Source organism: Balaenoptera acutorostrata, chromosome 16 (genome assembly GCF_949987535.1).
Source record: "Balaenoptera acutorostrata chromosome 16, mBalAcu1.1, whole genome shotgun sequence".
Lineage (NCBI taxonomy): Eukaryota > Metazoa > Chordata > Mammalia > Artiodactyla > Balaenopteridae > Balaenoptera > Balaenoptera acutorostrata.
Genome location: NC_080079.1, coordinates 81,794,724 through 81,815,152, shown reverse-complemented (window position 1 = coordinate 81,815,152; position 20,429 = coordinate 81,794,724). Strand labels below are relative to the sequence as shown.

At 38.1% G+C, this 20,429-nt stretch overlaps 1 protein-coding gene across 4 annotated transcripts in view; it reads right to left on the bottom strand.

Annotated features, from left to right (window-relative positions):
- The window catches only part of BICC1 (BicC family RNA binding protein 1), a 305,324-nt gene that overhangs the window by 19,988 nt on the left and 264,907 nt on the right, over positions 1–20,429 (bottom strand). For 3 of the 4 annotated variants that reach the window (XM_057531573.1, XM_057531575.1, XM_057531576.1), the window contains 8 exons: positions 19,939–20,125; positions 17,936–18,097; positions 17,139–17,335; positions 16,868–17,000; positions 16,182–16,338; positions 4,468–4,633; positions 1,787–1,826; positions 1,258–1,412 (listed from right to left, as the gene is read on the bottom strand). In XM_057531573.1, the coding sequence (XP_057387556.1) occupies positions 1,258–1,412; positions 1,787–1,826; positions 4,468–4,633; positions 16,182–16,338; positions 16,868–17,000; positions 17,139–17,335; positions 17,936–18,097; positions 19,939–20,125 (1,197 nt within the window). The remainder of the gene's footprint in view (positions 1–1,257; positions 1,413–1,786; positions 1,827–4,467; positions 4,634–16,181; positions 16,339–16,867; positions 17,001–17,138; positions 17,336–17,935; positions 18,098–19,938; positions 20,126–20,429) is intronic. The other variant, XM_057531574.1, reaches the window with a different exon arrangement.

Below are 20,429 nucleotides of genomic sequence, written 5' to 3'. Positions count from 1 at the left end.
CACCCCGCCAAAGGTGAGGGTGAGCAGGATGGAAGACTGCAGGTATTCAATGCATAGGGTGGAAGCCTAAGAATTAGCACAGCAGTTTTAAGGTCTCTGCCAGTGAAAGGAGATGTTTATTTTCTCTCAAAGCTACAACGGCAGAAAGAGGGGTGTGCCTCCTAGAGCCTCAGATTTTTCACAACGGTTCCTACATTCTAGCTGCTGACGGTCACTTCAATCTGTAAATACAGCCGCTAGGTTGCTACTTTAAGTCGGACAATGAAATTCACAGGAGACTGTTCTTTTCAGTATTTCAATAGTATTTTCTTTCTTTTTCACTTACTCAAAGAGACAAAGGAAAAAATGTCATGTTTGCTTCTGCCTTTCATCAACATTCTAACTTATTACAAAGAAAATGGGTGGAGAAAAGAAGATCAATCTACAAATGCTAGTTATTAGACTAACAATTATGAAACCCTTGACCACTATTTGTTTTTCAGCCTACAGTGTTCCGGTTGAACACTGTGATTCTTGGATTAATCACTTTCATCCACGTTTGGGTTTGCACGGCCTCACCAGTAGTGTGTGTGCACGTGCTGTGACTCCACCCCACTCGCAAAAGGCTTACAGCCAAAATCTGACACTCTCCAGCTGAAAAGGCCTTGCCGAGTGAGTCGTATAGCCTAGCTTAGAAGCAAGGAACTCTGGATCTCTTCTCCATGTGGTGAGGATACCAGCTTCCCAGTCTCACCCTGAGCACTACAGCCAACATCTGGGAAGCATAACGTTGGGGCTCTCGTTTGCGATCCTTCCTGCCGTGTTCCTGGCACATTTGAGCACACTGAATTTTTAGCTCGTATCTGAGAACTTGTTTTTGTTGAATACTTGCCTTTTCCTCCTATGGTGGGCTTGCGAGTGATACCCTTGGATAAAGGGATTCTTTACACATTTTTTTATGGAATGTTACATCTGTCCTTTGCTTAATCTCAGCCCTGCTCTATCACTTATGACACTCTCCGCCTAACAACAACAAGTTTATCCAAATTTACACCTCCTTCACAGCTGATCAACAACTGTGAGAGAAGACGCATAAAAGATCATAATATATTTGGAGTGTATCAATTCCATAGCAATACGTTTACAGGAATAGAAATTAAAACAAATCACCATTAATAGACTGTCCTTCTATAAATAGAGAATGGGAGAGGAGAGAAGATTGTTCTCGTCTGCTGAGAGAACAGACAGGTAGAATAGGTAGGGCATGACTCTACAAACCTCAAAAGTGGTTGTCATTGTGGGCTTATAGGACACATGGTTGGCCCTCCTCAGCTCCTTGATAGTTTCAGCGGGCATGGATTTAGAAAACCCGAGGCCACTCCAGGTATTTGTGGGTGTTCTGACCTCCGTCACCACTGGTTTCTTTAACATAGCTTTGGAAAACAGAACGTAAAACAAATGCTTGGTATTTTTAATGAATTTCTTAAATAAAATATTGATGAGTATCGTTTCTTTGATATATGTAAAGAAATTATCACTGAATATTATTTCTTAACACAAAATACCTTAAAATATCCTCATAAAACATTTTATACAAAGTAATGGTAAACTTTAAAATGATACATTATTTCTTAATTGATCTAATGCTAATCTATTCAACCTCAACAAAGTTTGTGCAACTTGAACTTAAACATTCTGGGATTCCTTTTATGACGGTCCAATTTCTCAGTTCAACATCAACACTGAAAAAATTTTATGTGTTTACTGAAATAAAAATCAAAGTATAGATCATTAACGTATCACATACCTTTGGTTGCTAATAGCTTTTTTTGTTCATAGTCAAATGCCTGAAGAAAAAAAAAAAACAGAGAGAAAATATCTTTATTGTCAGTCTGTCCAAATGTTATGCCAAAACTTCATGAAAAGATTTTGACTACAGCCCATGAATCTGCCTGGGACAAACGCTAAGCTCTGCACCATCATGGGACGGTAATCCATGCAAGTCTGATAAACATGTTTTCAAAACTAATTCATCATAATAATAAAGTACTACTTCCAACTTTAAGTCATGACAGTGACAAAAGTTAGAAATTTTCCTTCAAAAAGAAAAAAATTCCTACTTACTATGAAATATTTAACACACCAGGACCAATATATGCTAACGTATAGTGAATAACCTAATAACAGTTATGCTAAGTTTCAAAATAATGCATTATCAGAATGCTTAAGCAGTACATTAAAATTAAACCTAAATAAAAATATAAACCTAAATTTAAAAAATAAAACTTAGTTATCTTTTATTGCACAGGACTAGGATGCCACCCTTTATTCTTCCCATTCACGTTGAATGAGTGACTATGACACAGTCGGGTCTACACAGGGACCAAGGTAGGTCATTTTGAAGACGGAAGTCCAGATATAGCTACATCTGCTAACCCAGGGTTCTCAACTCGCCAATTCAGGAACTAGCTTAGACTTGATTTAAGAGTGTCTCTCGTAATAAACTATAATGGAAAAGAATTTTTTAAAAAGTATATATATACATATATGTATAACCAAAATCACTTTGCTGTACAACTGAAACTAACACAATATTGTAAATCAACTATACTTCAATAAGTTAAAAAAAAAAAAGAATGTCTCAAAGGCCTATCAGATGGGTCAAGAACCCACTGGCAAGAGCCCTTTGGACCTTCCTCCCAGGAGGACTATACCATCATATGTAGGGTGTCCATATAATTTACGGTCTGAAACAGGATACTTCTGAAAGTGAAATGTACTGCAAATGATTAGGCCAAAATAATAAAAGTAAACAGGCTGACCTAGACCAACCAGAAGGAACGTGGCAGTAAATTGGGAGAGTCAGATTTTTAGATAACACCGTTTGATAATGTTTTTGAAATCCTAGGTCTAAAATGATTCTGGGAGTTAAAATCAACTTGTAATGACTAATGTCTAAGGGCAAGATGTGGGGAGATGCTGAAGTTACTTGTTCAGTAAATATTGAGTGCCTTCTGGCTAAAGGGACTGTGCTGCAGTCTGTGGAAGAATATTACAATGAATCAAAAATAATCTATAGCCTCAAATCATATAGAGGCTTAGCAGGGATAAGTAAGAGAAATAACCACAAAATAAATTAGAAAGTGAGATAAGTGTGAAGAGAGAGCTGGAGATAGAGAAGTCCAAGAATGATCAGGAGACAAAGATCATCTTCAGCTAAAGCAATCAGGGAAGTCTTCAAACTATTATCATTGATTTCTTGGTGATTTTAAGAGTCACTTCTTCACTAATGGCGTAAATACATCTATTCAAATTGAAACTCTATCACCAAGAACATTTACATCCATCCTGAAAGAAAGGAACATGAAAATGGTTCACTATAGGTATATAACTGATGGAAAAGATAAGAATCACAAGATAGATGAAAACTATAAAGGGATCATAAAGGAATTTGACACTTCTTAGATGAGAGAACTTTAATTTATAATAACTGAAAATAAATCCGCCAGAGAAAATGTAATAAACATCTTTTTTTTTAACTTTGCACTTTATAAAGGCTATGGCTTTTGTAAAAAACATTCATCTAAAAACTCTTGAAAATGTTCAAATGCAAAGGATTAGAAAAACAGACAAGCAGGATTGTACTGTAGTTTTCACTGGAATTACGTAAGAATAATTTAGTCCCATGAATTAATTTCTTTGACATATCTGTGACAACTTCTTTATTTCTAGGGTTTTGTGAAGTTTTTCCCTTTTTTGGAAGTGGGGGGATGGGGATGATAATCTCTTTCTACAAAGTAGGCAAGTCTACCCAGTAATTCGGATACTGAAATCAAATGTTTACAGGCATCTCTAAAAGCACAAAATCCTTATCTTTCATATTGTGATCTATATGAAAATCAGATTTCTGAATTTCATGATCAATAGTCTATTTTGAGTAATTAGCCTAATACTTTGAAAATGATACAGAGAAAATCCCTGCTGAGGAAATTGTTCAAAATAATCATAAAAATCTGTGAACCAACATAACCATCAATAATATTTAGCATCTCCTTTCAAAACACTAAAGCTTCACATTAGGTATTTTTATAACTGTCTAAGGAACACCAAATTTATCTTCTCCATTTCACAGATAGAAGAATATTATATCTATTTATCCAAGACTACGTCATGAGATAGTAAATGCTTAGAAATAACAGCTCTCATATTTATCTAAATTTTTTTCAACAGATGAAAAATGTCATTTGCATAAGACACAGTGACATAGACCATATTATGTCATTTTTAATACTATATTTTAAAGAATTCTTCTCAAGCTAAATCCTGCATTTCATTGTTAATGTTTATAGCAAAACCAATTCCTAAGCACTGCATATATATTTAAATTTAATTTCTGCTCTACTGCTAAAAGCTCACTGAATTCCCCATTCCCCAACCTAGGCAGCCTACATTTGGATGACTTGTCCATTTTTTCTTTCTTATCGTTACCTGCATGTTGACATATGACGGCCGTGGGGCCAGGCGGGCCCTTTCACTGCTCTGCTGGGCAGCCGCAGCCCTCTCTGCAGCACGCTCACTCCCTGGAGCCTTCTTGTCAGCCAGCGGGCTTTCTGCAGCACTCAGCTCGGGATCGGAGAGCAACCTGTCAGTGCTGCTGTGAAAGAGAGTTTACGATTGAACACTCCACCCTTACATACAAATGTAGCACACGTTTCCCTAGGTGCCACATTGACTATGTAGGTTTACCACCGTCAGCCATTTACAGGTATTATCTCATTTAATCCTCACGGTACTGCTATGAGGAAGGCAGTCTTATTATCCCTATTTTTCAGACGAGGGGAGTACCTTGTCCAAGGTCACACCTCTGGTAAATGGTAGAGCTGGGATTTGAACCCAGACTTTCTGACTCTAGAGATGGTGCCGAAACTATTTCATGATCTATATTCACACACATTGAGTATAGCATGTATGATACACTGTATGCAGTACATATGAAATAGACATACAGACAAGATTTCTAATTTATATACATCAAGGAGATATCCCTGACCCATGTTTACGCAGTCTAAACAAACTGAGTCAATCCGAAGGCATGCAGATGATCCAATTCATTTGTGTGCAATATACATGATATTGCTAACAAATCTGCTATGATAAAGGCAGCAGGTAAATATTCTTTAACATCTGTTCAGGGTGCAGGGAAAGAACACGAAAGTGCTTCTTAAAATGGGGGGCAATTATCTGAATTATAAGAATTTATAATGCCCTATACATGCACCTCAAGTTCACATCCAACTGCACGTTAGGCTCAAGTAAAACAGAAATAACAAACAGTATTAGTCAAAGAGCTGATTTGCTCACACATTCTTCTTTTTATCATTCACTCTTCAGTTGTGCCAGGGGAATTCAGAGGAATTTAGAAAGGACTATTAGAATACAAAAGGAGGAGCAAAGAACTTTGTTCGACAAAAGTTCAGAGAGGCTTCACACAGGCATGTGACCTGGAAATTAAAGGGCATCTGCAGGTTCGCCATTGTGTAACAGCAACTCAGAGGAAACAGCATAAGCAAAGGAAAGGAAGTGTGCAGTCACTGGTGGTTTTAAAGTCAGAGTGTGACAAAAATTACTGGAACAAAATAAAGGATTGATAGAGCTGATAAGAGATTGAAGGCAGGGAGACCATTCTGGAGGTTGCAGCTTAATTCAGATGAGAGATAATCAGTTCACACTTACACACTCAATGAACACATTTAATGATGAAAGGAACAGGTATATACTTCAAATGCATCAACACAGAGGGAAAACAAAATCATTTCTCTAACCTGTAATAAATAATGTTAATTTAGTGTATTAGTATCATGTTAAGAAAAACACAAGTAAAGCAGATTTGGACAAAATGGGAACAATGGTAGTTAATCAAAGAGTTTATAAAGGTAAAACATTTTGCTTTTTATAAAAGCAAAACAGATTTTGCTGAGAAAAAGAGGAAATAATATATATTAACACAACACTGGAAATCAACTATACTTCAATAAAAACAATTTTTTAGTTAAAAATATATATATATGTTATATTTGCCTAAACACACTCTATTCTGTAATGATATAAAAGACAGTAGAGGAAATTGGGTAGATGAAGTGGATGGGAACAAAACCTTTCGATGCAGCAGCATTCCACTGTTTTGTGTTTTTAAAATGCGAATAGACTGCCTCTTTGAAAAAAATAAAATAAATGGAAGAAGTAAGGATAACACATTTGTTATCCCTAATGGTGCTATGGTAAGGGAGAATTATATTTAATATAACATATGCATTTATACTCACTGTGATTTGTAATAAGTAAAATCATGATACTGCCAAGTATTTATTACCAAAGTGAACAATTCACTACCTTGGAACAAGGGAGCCATAGTTTAAGTTGGAAATTCAAAGCCAAAGGAAGGAGAATTCACACTAAGAAAATTTCTTACAGCAAAAGTCGGAGAGTTAAAATTGCCCTGCTGACTACTGAAGAGCAGAGAGAATGCTAAAGTTTCAGAGCAAAAGAGATGGTTTAGAGAATCCAGAAATAAACCCAACCAGCTAAAGGAAGCGGAGAGATGACAGAGAAGATTTAAGGGTACTAAAAAGGAGACAACAGGCCTAAAATGGAGTCACCTGTGCTAAACCCCACATCAACAAACCAAGACTTGATACCTAACCTAACTGCAGTTTCAGCCTCTCCTAGGAATGTAATCTTAACCAGTCTTGTCTGGAATTTCCCGGCCAACACTAGTGAGGTAATCCACCAGACAGACCACTGCCTTCTCCCAAAGGAAGGTAACCTTGCCTGAAATAATCCTTTCTTTCCTTTATGACTTCCTTGTCCCTCCTTTTTTCTCCTTTTAAAATGTTTTCTTTTCTGCAGCATTTTGGAGCTCCTTTCTATTTGCTAGATGGGATTCTGCCGATTCATGAATTGTTGAATAAAGTAAATTTGATCTTTAAACTTACTCAGTTGAATTTTTTTTTTTTTTAACAGATTTGATAGCAGTAATAGGACTGAAGGAGACTTCCAAAAACTTTGGGAATGAGAAACACAGGTGTGGCACCTGCAAACCCTTTTGAGTTCTCTGTCTCTCTCACTGCTTCTGAGGACTGTAGGTAACTTCCTCTCAGTTCTGAGCTCTGCTCTCTTGGCACTGAGCTCCCAATCTAATTGGCTTTCCAATACAGGGCAGGTCAGCTGGATCCGGCAGATGATTCTGCCGGGAACTCAAGCCCCTCGCCTTTATTTCAGACCACAATAGTCAATTAATTGGTGGAAACCCCCAGGCCTTGATTCTGTCCCAAGATCCATGTGGGAACTATTAGTTCTCCATGTATGTGGAGCCCCTAGTCCTCAGTCTTCATTTGTTGAGGTCAGCTGGTTCAAGTCTTTCCCCAGGCCAAGGTCCCATGGCAGGAATTGGTGGTGGTATACACGAGACCTTTAACTGGCTGGGACACAGCAAAATCCTTTGGTTACTGCCAATTTGTTAAGGTGCATGTGTGTGTTTATCTTGTTTTCTGTAGATAAAAGCTACCACTAATAGGAATCTCAGAAGCCAAAAAGCCACAAAAATTCGCGGGCATGGGTGAAGCACTTAAGAGCTGATAAAGTACCCTCCACCTAACTCAAGGACTCCCGTGTTCAAATAAGCTGGTCACGGAACAGGTTAGCTTGACACTAGGTCATCCACCAACCTCAAGAAGATTTCCGTGCAACAAGGTTCACTGTAAAACACCACACAATCCCCAAGCCCACAGCACATCCTTCTTAGATATTGATCTGGCTCCCCCAAACCCAAAAAGGCTTAGCTGAAAGAAATGGGATCCTTAAAATTCAAAGAGTTAAGCACGCTACCTTCTGGTACACTTGCTTATTTTACATCTAAGAACTATGGTCCTGGAAGCTATAAATATCTATAAACATGGCAAAGTGTTACTAAAGATGATCTACAATTAGAATGGACATTATGAGGAATGTTCCAATTATATAAGATCATTTAAGAAGTGCACTTAAAAGCAAGGGCTCCCCACTCCCCCCCCCCAAAAAAATGGGATACCTATTTTAATTGGCATGCAGAAGACTCCAAAAGGCTTCAAAATTCCAAAATAGCTTCAATGAAAGATTCATTGCAAAAAGGCTAATGAAAAATTAAAGACACAAGAGGTACCTAAAACAAGAGACAATAAGACTGACATAACTACTACTGCTCCCCTCTATCCTCTTTTTTTTTTTTTTTGGCCGTGCTGCACATATGGGATTTTAGTTCCCCAACCAGGGGTCAAACCCCGGGCCCTCAGCACTGAGAGCACAGAGTCCTAACCAAGAGGGAACTCCCTATCCTCTTTTATATGAGTACTCACTCCAGTAATCCTGTCTAAATTGCCTTTCCACTCTGAAGAGACTAGAAGATCACAAACAAATGTCTGACATGTTAGTGGTCATGCAGTGAAACCATTGGGACCCTGTGGGGCTCCTGGGCCTGGAAGCCTTTCTGTGTCCCCTGTTTCTTGTTTGTAGGGAATAGACTCCAGCCCCTATGACCTTCCCTGAGTTCCAAAGGGCAGATTCGAACAGTTGCTAATCAGGGACGGGAGGGGATACAGAAACAAGGGAGGACCAGTCAAGAAACAATAGTGCAGCCTTGGGGCAGAGTGCTGATTCTGCATCAAGGGATACACATAACAACATCTTTGAGCTCTTCTACGGAACTAAAGACCCCAACAACTGGAAGACGAACTATCTGATGAAGCAATCCTCATTCCAGAGAGAGGCTCACGGTTTGACAGCCTTGAGAACCAGAGAAGCTCATCAGGAGACCACCTGAGGCCAGATTAAAGGAGTGCAGGCCCTGCACACACCCTGCTCCTTATCAGCAACCCCATCCTTGAACCACTGCTATAAAAGTCCTCACCTAATCCTCCCAGGTTAGGACACACAGTTTTTCAGGGCACAAGCCCGCTGTGTCCCCCTTTGCCTGGCAAAGCAATAAAGCTGTTCTCTTCTACTTCACCCCAAATTCTGTCTCCAAGATTTGCTTCAGCACTGGTGCACAGAGGCTGAGTGTTCAGCATCAACAGACACCCTCATATCTACCCTCAAAGGAGGGCCCCTGAATGAGCCCCTCCCAGAATTGATGAGATTCTGAGGGATTTTCTTATAAACTGCTACATTACTCCCTTAAACAGCTAAGGGAAACTAAATTAAAATTCATGAAAAACCTTGCCAAATTCTGGTAGATACTAGAGCTACACCCTCTATTTTAAACCTCACTTGGAGCCTGTAGGTGGGATCCTGGGAAAACTGGCAGAAGCCCACGAAGGGAGAAAATTCTTACCAGAGTCAGCTCTCCTGGGTCTCTGTCTGTAGTACCCAATAAAGAGAGGAAAATATTTTTTGCACCCTCTTCTGGAATACCTCTTAAGTCTAAGGGGTTGTTCAATACTGCCAGAAATATTTACTGCTTGTCCACACTGAAAACTGACAAGATAGTTAAAAGATTTTTTTTTAAGTAGCTCTGCAGTCAACAGTTGGTCAAAAATTGGAAGCTGATATTCAGAGGCTGATGGGAATTTTTTTTACGTCTCCTCCCTTAAACTAAAATTAAACTGTGCACTCAGAGGGGAAGAAAAACCCTCTAAAGCCTCTGTGAAAGGATTTACTAAAACATTCCAAAGGCAAACAGCTCTAAATCCAGAACACAGAAATCCTGTGATTCCCACCTTAGTTAGAAATCTTCTCCCTGATATTTAAAAAAAAAAAAAAAAGCAAATTAAGGATAATGTAGTTAGATGGGTGGCTCAAACTATAACGTCATTTAGGCTGCAACCCAATTCTTTGAGGAGTTGAGAGCAACTGTCTTTATCTTACAAATCTTTGCAAAACTAGAAACTAGCTGTAGAGGCAGTTCAAAGTCCACCTATTCCTTTTACCAATCCTAAAACCTCCCCTATTCAGAAGGCTTGTAATTATTGTAGAAATTCTGGCCTTATAGGAAGAAGCCAAAGTCCTTGGAGGAACTTGCATTCTTTCCCTGTACCTTGGAGATGTAAATGTTCTACAAACTTCAGGGAGGTAATTCTTATCAGAAGATGAACAAAAGGGAAAAGGTCATTTGAAACTTAGGTGGACAAAGAATTTTTAAGTGTCTTCCCCACAAATACAGTAAAAAGCTTCAGCCATCTGAGCAGGTAAACTTAACTTATTCCATCCACCAGAAAACAACTTAAATCCAACTTTTTTTTTTAATAACTAGTGAAATTTTGTATTATTGTACCTGATTCACAGCAGTAATTTAAAAATGGAACCCAAAAGGTCTCTGTTTATGACTGTCAATTTATGTGTGTCTATGTATGTTTTGCAGATGTATTGAATTTTCCACCTCCGGATGGTATTGCCAAAATTAATTTGTAAAAGAGCTCTATTTAAGTGGCTTTAAAAGATTAAGTGCTTATATAAATTAAGTAAATTGAATCCAGTAGTCCCCCTTTATCTGTGGTTTCACTTTCCATGGTTTCAGTTACCCACAGTCAACCTCTGTCTGAAAATATTAAATGAAAAATGCCAGAAATAAATAAGTCATAAGTTTTAAATTGTTTGCTGTTCTGAGTAGTGTGATGAAATTTCTTGCCACCCCACTCCACCCCATCGTGGAATTCCCCAACCATCAACATCATCATAGCTCAACGATCCAGGATCAGATCCTCCTTCTGATATATCATCAGAAGGTCAATAGTAGCGTACCACTACATCACAATGCCTACATCACTCAGCTCGCTTCAGTTCATCACATAGGCATTTTAATCATCTCACATCATCACAAGAAGAGGAAGGGTGAGTACAGTACAATAAGATATTTAGAGAGAGAGAGAAAGTGAGAGAGAGATACCACATTCACGTAACTTTTATTATAATATATTGTTATAATTGTTCATTAGTTATTGTTGTTAATCTCTAATTACATTTTATCATAGGTATATATGTATAGGAAAAACCATAGTATACATAGGAATTCAGGGCTATCCATGGTTTCAGGCATCCACTGCGAGTCTTGGAACATATCCCCCACAGAAAAAAGGGGATTACTACAGATGTAAATGGGATAAAAGTTTTTCAGTAAACTTTTAAAACAGTTTCTCTAAAATCTTTTTGGTAACCTAAAACCTTGAAGTTTTGCTAAGTTAAAGTAAATGATGGATAGTCATTGAATATCCAGATCATTTCCAAATAAGATAAAATACTAAAACATTAACTACTGAACACAGGTTTACCACTTTTGGCCTTTTTATTTTTTTACAGAGAAACCAAAGATATTTGGATACATTAATAAACGTGTTTTGTGCCACACTGAGAAATTTACTATGGAAAAGCATATGTTTCTAGACATTATAAAAAATATTAAAAAATAATAAAAATAAAAATAAAAAAAATAATAATAAATAAAAAAAATTAAAAAATATTAATTTGTCAAGCCACACAATTGTTTACTTCTTTTCACTAAAAAGGATGTTTAGGGTTAAAAATTAAATATATATTATATAAATATGTTTATAGTATATATATGTGTGTATATATATATATATGTATATATATATAATTAAAGTTACTAGAAATAATAAGGAAACATTTCCATATGCAAGGAAAGTAGGATGTGTGTTTTCAGTAAAAGAAGGTATGAGGAATGGAGAGGAATTTTTGTTGATGAAAAAGAAACTAATTTTGTCCTGAAGTGAGACTGGTTACTTCAGAATGGGAAAGAAGAAAACATAAGACCAAACTGTATAAGGTTTGTGGGAAAGGAATCTTGGGAAAGGAATTTTATGTGTGGTCAAGCAGGCTAAAATTAGAATGAATTTATTTAAGTGGAAAAAAAATGAGTTTTAATATCAAAAGTACATAAGTGCAAAATCAGAATTGATTTTCTCTCTGTTAAAAGAACAAGTGATTTTGAATTACTGGTCTGCTCTTAATAAGAGATTGTAAAAGGTTGTTCTTTACCTTTAAGTAATCTGCCTAGAAAGCAAGTATTTTGTGCTTTACCAAAATAATTTCCTGTAACAATGATTTAACTTTCTATATTTGCCTGTGTAGTCTTCAATTGTCACTTTGGTTAAATGGATAACTAAATGTTGTTTCACAGTGACCTATGATCCTATCTGACCAAGTGTTTTTTGTTTTTGTTTTTTTTTAATTTTTACTAATTTTTGGCCATGGTATTCTATTTACTTATTTATTTATTTATTTATTTATTTATTTATTTATTTATGGCTGTGTTGGGTCTTCGTTTCTGTGGGAGGGCTTTCTCTAGTTGTAGCAAGCGGGGGCCACTCTTCATCGCGGTGCGCGGGCCTCTCATTACCATGGCCTCTCTTGTTGCGGAGTGCAGGCTCAGTAGTTGTGGCTCACGGGCCTAGTTGCTCCGCGGCATGTGGGATCTTCCCAGACCAGGGCTGGAACCCGTGTCCCCTGCATTAGCAGGCAGATTCTCAACCACTGCGCCACCAGGGAAGCCCAGACCAAGTGTTTTTAAACCTTTTGATATTTTTGACAAACTTCCCCCAAATCAAATCCCAAATGAAATCTTTCTGACCTCAAACTAACTTTGAGATTTTCCAGAGGGCTCCTGGGACACATCTCAAAAGATTTGTTCCCTCTCCTTATAAAAGGAGAGATCTTAAACTAATTAAGCTTCTTTGATGTGTTAAATTACATGGGAAGTATTGTCAAATAAAAGTAATACTAAGCCCTCTCTATTTTGTATTTGTATAGGTATATAAGTGTTCCAGAGCTGTGTGAAATTCCTAGAGATGTGATATGTCCAGGTATAATATTATCAGTCATAATTAATATTAATGTAAACTGGTGTATATCACAGAAATAACTACATTTCTTTATCAAATGAAATCTCATCAGATCTTGAACAATGGGCATTTTTAAGTCTTTGTCATTTACAGAGACTTATTGTCTTAGATGCTTCTGCAGAAGTGTTCTTACAGAAGTGCTTCATCTTCAAGGAGATTCATGGAAAGGATTTTAACAAGTGCATGTTTCTGATAACATAAAGGTCATAAAACTGAACTGGATTCAAGCAGAACAAATATCAATTACTGTACATGGGACTAAATGAACTGAGGAGGAGGATGATTATAATTTTTTAATGATTTTTTTTGTTTGAAAAATTGCTAGTTCCTTAATGTTTTGTTTTTCCAGATTTAAGGAAACCTTTTTTCCTAAGTTATCGATGACTTACAGCAATTTGGTAAAGTATACCTTTGTAAACAAAGACGAAACATTTACTTTTCTCCCTACCTGATCCCTCCAGAATTTGGAAACTCTTCTGTATTCTTTGCACAGCAATACAGTTAGTTATTTGCAAAGGTCAATAAGAATCTGTTCTCCTTGTAACAGAATACATTGGAAACATTGGCTATATTACCAAAGCTCTGACTGAAATGTCATATTTGAGAGAGATGTACACAGACTCAGATATGATCTGACAACTTTAAGGAACTAAGGTTAACTTAATAAAGCCAATAAAGGCCCTTGAAAAAAACTGGCCTGGTACTCTGCTTACAGGGTTCCTGGCAGCCTTACCCAGTGAGTAAGGAAGGTCATTTCCTGGCAGGCCCAGGAACCTCAGGTTATTTTTGGGACCTTATGAAGAGAGGAATTCACCCAAACTATAGGTACTGCAGGTAAAATCTGATGGCGAGTTCTTGGCTTGGCTTTCTGGCCTCAGAGGCTTTTAAGAGTTCAATCTGAGATTCCTTATGAAAAGTTCCTGCAAAGCAGTTTTAAAAAGAACTCATACAACATAATCACTATTCTTGCTGCACTTATGTAAATACTCAGGCCAATTTTAAAGCAAACAAATTAGTTTAACTGCAATTATCTTTTGTTTTTAAAAAATGGAAGTAACTGTAGAGAGAAAAATATACTTTTGTACATATTAGATTCTAGTGCTATTAATTTTCTTTGAGGTTTTGTTATATTCCTGCAAACTGGACTGGATCCTGAATTCTTCTAGTTCCCTTCAAATAACTAGCCACAATTCTCCAAACTTATGTTTCCAATTTTCTCCCACCCTTCTGATTTGGAATCACTAAGAACAAAGATGGTCCTTGAGCCTCCTTGGAAGGGACTATATCAGATCCTCTTCACTACTTAGATGGCAGCCAAACTTGAGAGACTTAGGTACACATCTCACAGCTGAAGAAGTCTCCACCTGACATCTGGTCCTGTACACCAGCTGGAGACCTGAAAATCAAACTGACTAGTTGGAGAAGTAGCTGACACTGAGGTAGACTGCTTCCTCCTGAGACCCCAGATCAAGACTTCATACTTTAACTAAATATGAAACCTTTTTCTTCTCTTTTTCTTTCCTTTACTGTGTCTGGCATTGACCCAGAAAGATAATGCAGTCATCTGAATCTCTCAGGCCATTGCTAAGGGAGGTAACCTCTGTAATTCAGAACTTTTTATTTCAGGTTAGGAGATTTACTTCCCAAATGCACTGAAAACTTAAATGACTCATGGCTTGAATGGGCAAACGCAACAATCCCTGCAAATGAATCCATGAACAGCACCACTTTAGTGGAAGTGGTCTGTGCCCCAACAGTATTTATCTTTGTCTGTGGTGGTGATCATTCTCCTCGGGCGTATGGATGCCTAGATGGCTGGCGCGTAGCAGGGCAATGCCTCTTGAGTTATCTAACTGTGCCCCTAACTATCTACAAACAAACTGAGACACTTCATTGGACAACTCCCCTGAATTTATATTGCAGAGTTAGAAAAGTCCAGGAGGCTTTCATGGCTCAGGATTCACATTCCATAGCAGGGCCCTACTCCCAGGGTTAAGAGTAAATGTAAATGAAACTATAATCAGGAATCTCTCCTTAACTCTTGAAAATACTGCAGAATCTACCAAGACAGTAGCTGCCCAACAAAATTCCTTAGATTCTCTGGCCAAAGTTGTTCTTGATAATAGAATAGCCTTTGATTATCTTTTAGCTGAACAAGGGGGTGTCTGTGCTATGGCCACCACTACATGCTGAACCTGGATTAACATTCTGGGCAAGTGGAAACTCAGTTAACTAAGATCACTGAGCAAGCCACCTGGCTTAAAAAAAATGACTCCTTCAGCAGGGTCTTTCTTTGACTTATTTGATTTTGATTGGTTTGGGTCTGGGGGACTATGGCTCCGAACTGCCCTCCAAACACTGGAAATTATTCTACTTATAACAGTCATAGTAGTCTCCCTGGTGCATTGTATTCTCTCAAAAGCTTTAAAGGTATTTTTGCAGCCACTAACCACTGAGCAAATGACCTCCCTATAACTGGAATGCCAGAAAAGAAATGAAGAAAATGACTGACTAAAACAATTGTGAGCCTGAAGTCATGACCTGTGAATACCACAGAGATTCAATAGCAAAAAAAAGAATCACGACCTGTGAACACCACACAGAGGATCAGTAAAAGCTATAAGAACTAAACTACAGAGAGGTAGCTGAGAGTGGGGCTAATGCCTTAAATTTTGATCACATCTCTCACTTGGGCTGAAAGTCTGATCAAAAGGAAAGAATTGTGAAAAAAAGGGACAACAGGCCCAAAATGGAGTCACTTGTACTAAGCCCCATATCAGCAAACCAAGACCTGATACCTAACCTAACTGCAGTTTCAGCCTCTCCTAGGAATGTAATCTTAACCAGTCCTGTCTGGAATTTTCTAGCCAACACTTGTGAGGTAACCCACCTGATAGACCCCTGCCTTCTCCCAAAGGAAGGTGACCTTGCCTGAAATAATCCTTTCTTTATGACTTCCTTGTCCTGCACCCTTTCTGCCTTTAAAAACCTCTTCTTTCTGCAGCTCTTTGGAGCTCCTTTCCATTTGCTAAATGGGAAGCTGCCAATTCATGGATTGAATAAAGTCAATTTGATCATTAAATTTACTTAGTTGAATTTTGTTTTATAACAAGGGTGAAAGTTATCAGATACTATTCTTAATAACATTTTTAAAAGTAAAAAGAGAAGGTAATCGTAAAGAGAAATGAAAAAAACCCACGGATAATGTCAAATGCACTTGAACCAAAGAGCACTAACTATTGAGTTTAACACAAATCCAGCCTGTTATACACTTTCTTTCAAAGGATCAAGGGATTTTAAAATTAAAATACATACTGTAAGTGTGAGTTTTTCGTGCCTTGCAATAGTTCTACTGTCTGCCTCTTGGCACAGGAAACTTTGGAGGGACCCATCATCTGTTTCAAGTCACCAGCATTTCCAGAATGGGAAGGACTTCGGGGCATGCCTACTTCAACAAAAGCATCATTACAACCTGCAGAAGGGGAGAGGAAAAAGCAAAAATCCAGACATCACCTTACTATCAACAATCACCTGCAATGGAAACAAATCAGAATCTAATTCTATGGAGACAAAAGCATAACAGCTTTCAGCTACAGAGAAGATGCCTTAAATTCAGGCTACCTCAAAAACTCAAGATGAAATTTGAAGACCCTCATGTTTTTTTTAAAGATTGTTAAGGATGAAGGTGTTATAAAAAGAAATACTCTACTTGGGAAAAAATTACAAACACACACACTTAGTAAGTTAACGCTTTCCTGCTGCACAATTACAGTCACTTTAATTTAGGAAGGTCCAATGTAATGGGAAAGTGGTTCTTTCTATGGCAAAGTGCTCTTTCACCATGTTCTTTGGAATTTCATTCAAGATACTGTCTTTCTGCAGTCTTGAGGCAGGGTGAATCATAACCAGTTAGAAAAACCCACTCAGAATCACTCCACAGACTTTCTACAATCCCCTTTATCCAATCAACGGAGCAGGCTGACGTTCAGAAGGAAAGATACCTTCTGCAGGGTTTGATTTGGTAGCTGCCTGCTCAGATGCAGTTGTTTGTCTCGATGGGTCACCATGATTCGCACTCAGCACTTTTTCTCCAAGTGACGAAGTGGATATTGCACCATATTTTATATTCGGAGACTGAAATAATAATAGAAAACAACACAGAGATATGGTCACAATTCTAAAATTCACCTCAGGTGAAAGCTTAAACGCGTTACCAGTGGCTTATCTCTTACAAACAGCATAGAGCACATGACTCTTGCTGAAGGGCATTACCTGTGTGTGTCCATTTAATGAAGCAGAGATTTTTTTGCTTTCTGTCTGCATACTGTTGATATGGACATCAACAGGAGTCAAGCCAGGAGGAGGAGATGGAGCTGTGTGCCCATAGGTGGGCACTCCAGACAACAAAATATTGGTTAATGTGGCTTGGGCAGTAGATGGAATCATAAGGTGTGGTATAGCAGAAAAACCTACAACAGCATTTCATGAAGACAGACATTAGACAGGAATAAACTCAGAATCAAGAAGCATTATTTTATTATTTTCAGTAACAACAAAAAAAGTCATTTTTGTTGCTGCAAACTGAGAATTCAATTTTCATACCTCTCTGTTAACAGGTTTAACACATGACTATAAAAACATAGAAGATGTATTAAAATGGAACAACATTTTAGAGAGTATTTAGTCCAAGCTCTTCACTGTACAAATGAGGAAACTAGCTAGATTTAGCACGTGCGTATGACTACCAAGCAAACTTGTCAAACTAGAACGTGCATTTCCTAATTACCAGGTCAGTGACCCTTGCGTGCTTTTGCCACTGCTCCCTGCACACCATGCTCTTTTTCCTGATCTGCTTGTCACGTTTGAAGATTACATATTACTTTTATGAAAATCTCCCTGCTCTATTATGCTTCATTTTAGTTGATTTACACTCTGGAGAATCTGTTTGGCTGCAGTACTCTTTGAACCATAGTCCTTTCCTACGGAAACGGAACTACTAGTAAATTTTACTAAAAAACTGATTAATTCCTAAGAATACACACCTTTGATTGTACTTAAATAATACTGACCTGTGGCACTTGAAGTACTAGCAAGTGGAGGTGCCCACAATGTGGGGCTAGGGGTACCAGAACTCGGACTTTGCAAAGGACTGACTGAGCTATTGAGAGCATTCAAAAGTGAGTTCGGGGTTGTTGAAGTATTGAGAGATAAGGCAGTGGGTCCCAAAAGACCTGTAATGAATGAATGTAAAGTCAATACACATAAACTCAAGATTTAGAAATACAGATGGCCTCAATATTGCCATTTGGAATGCACATTCATATAATCTGATATGTTCCAAATGTAAGAGTGACAGATTACCTTCTTTCAAATATTCACATGAAATATTGCATGATACAACTCCAACACAGGACCCCACTTGCCCACAAACAGAAATGGAAGACAGATGTGCCCAGACCAGGACAGCAGTCAGGGGCCCGGACACCAGTCACTTGCTTCATAATCACTTCAGCTAGCCAGGATGAACAAAATTGTGCTCACGTGGAGACCCATTTTGTATTTCTCTGCATAATTCACTTGTCATCTGCTTCCAAACAAACTCTTTTTAAACCACTTACAATTAGCAGTGACTTGGGGGACGTTTTCCTGCAACAGAATATCTCCCTTTGGTCCATTTGCAGAGGCTGGCCCACCTGGAACAGTTTTCATACCATGTATGACTGTCCATACGTGACATCTTTGGGTCCATCTCAATGCGTATGAAGACTTTTCTCAGAAAAAAGAATTTTTTTTTCGGCTTTTTGCTTGTTTTAAGGATTTAATGTTTGATTTAGTAATGAAATTTCCCTTCGGGCATTTCAAATATGTTCTAAAGTGAAATGTGAGTTTGTATAAATAAGTTCCCAGGAATACTTAAAGCATTAAGTATTAGAGGCTAGAGATAGCCATGAAAACATTTTAAAATTAAATCACTCTGATCTTAGCTCACTTTTTTTCTCTCTAGTACAGGAAGAACTCAGTTCCTGCTAAGTTGCCTGATTGGCATTTCCTGACTCACATGCATTGCTGTGTTATTACAACTCTGTTCAGAATCTCCAGTGGAAGGGACAACTTTGGGAGATTAGGGTCCAAGGGGGAAAATCTGTCTTTACTTGTAATGGTGTCTGGGCAGGGATACTTGGAATCTTAATCATATTATAACCATATTACATTTTTAAAAAGCAAGAATAGCTATTAAAAATTTTAAAGACTGCTGAGAGTATCTTTTTCTGTCTCAACACTGAACTTGGTAGAATGATCTGCGAGGGTTATTGCATTAGCTTTTTATATAATAGCTACTGAAAAATGTGCAAAAAAGTAATGAACCTAGAATAACTGTAATATAGCAATGAACTTCATCCTACAAGATGGGAATCCGTAAATGAGGCAATACATATCACATCATGCCTACTAAGTGGCTCACCCTGCTTTCTTAAAGAACTAAAGCACCACGATGATGTTGTTCTTTCATCTTTGTCTTCTTCACCTGAGACATAAATGCAGGTCGGTTTGTTTCCCGTGGTGGCCGCAGGCCAGATCTCCTTTGTGTTTGGGCAAGGCAGGCCTAACCACTGGGACTGAGGGTTCTGCTTCCTTTCACCTCCCCCCTCCCCACCCCTCATGCAGGTCTGCAATTACTTCTTGAAAAGCAAACTGGATAATCTTTATCTCTAGGGACTAATGGTAATATTGCAAATGCGAGAGCGAGCAAACACATCAATTACAGTCAGCCGGCTCACTTCACTCTCAATGGCATTCTTAATTTAGAAGAACAAACACAGCCACCGAAAATACAACCGCCAGACCTTGATTATTTATGCCAAAATAAAAAGAATGTGGGAAACAGAAATCCATAGAGTCTAACAAAAAAATCAGAATGGATTGATTCGAGTTTTGTTGCTTTTCACCTGATAGTAGGGCCTGAAGAGGAAAAAAACAGCCTTTAAAATGTAGCCCCAAACAGTAGAAAGAAAGGAAACTGGATAAGCAATCCCCCAGTGGCTGAGAAGGGCTATAATAATAAATTTTATACCTAGTCCAGTGAGTCCGAGGCCTGCGGAAGCTAAGATATCCAGGCTGGGACACGCCAGGCCGGCAGGGCACGATGCTGGGGATGGACTGGTTGCTATGGTAACCCCACTGCTTTCAAGTCCGAGGAGACATTTCCTTGCTTCATACATATTTAACGCATTTCGCTCAACACTTTTCACAATCACAGACTATGAAAACACATAATGGGAAAGAAAAAAGTGACATGCAAGTAGTCGACAATGAATTGGGGAGGGGGGTGAGAAATGAATATGGTAATAAGAATTCCACTCAGGGAATGGATGAATGATGCTTTAAAATCAACTGCAAATTCTAACCACGTATTTCCTAAGTTTACTCCTTTTGGTAAAACCATAAAATGTTAGTTACCATTTATTGGGTGTGTCCTGTGTCCCAGGCACTGTGATGGAAGCTGCACATATATTCTAATTCCTGCAAAACCTCATGGGGTGGAATTATTATTCATGTTCAGTG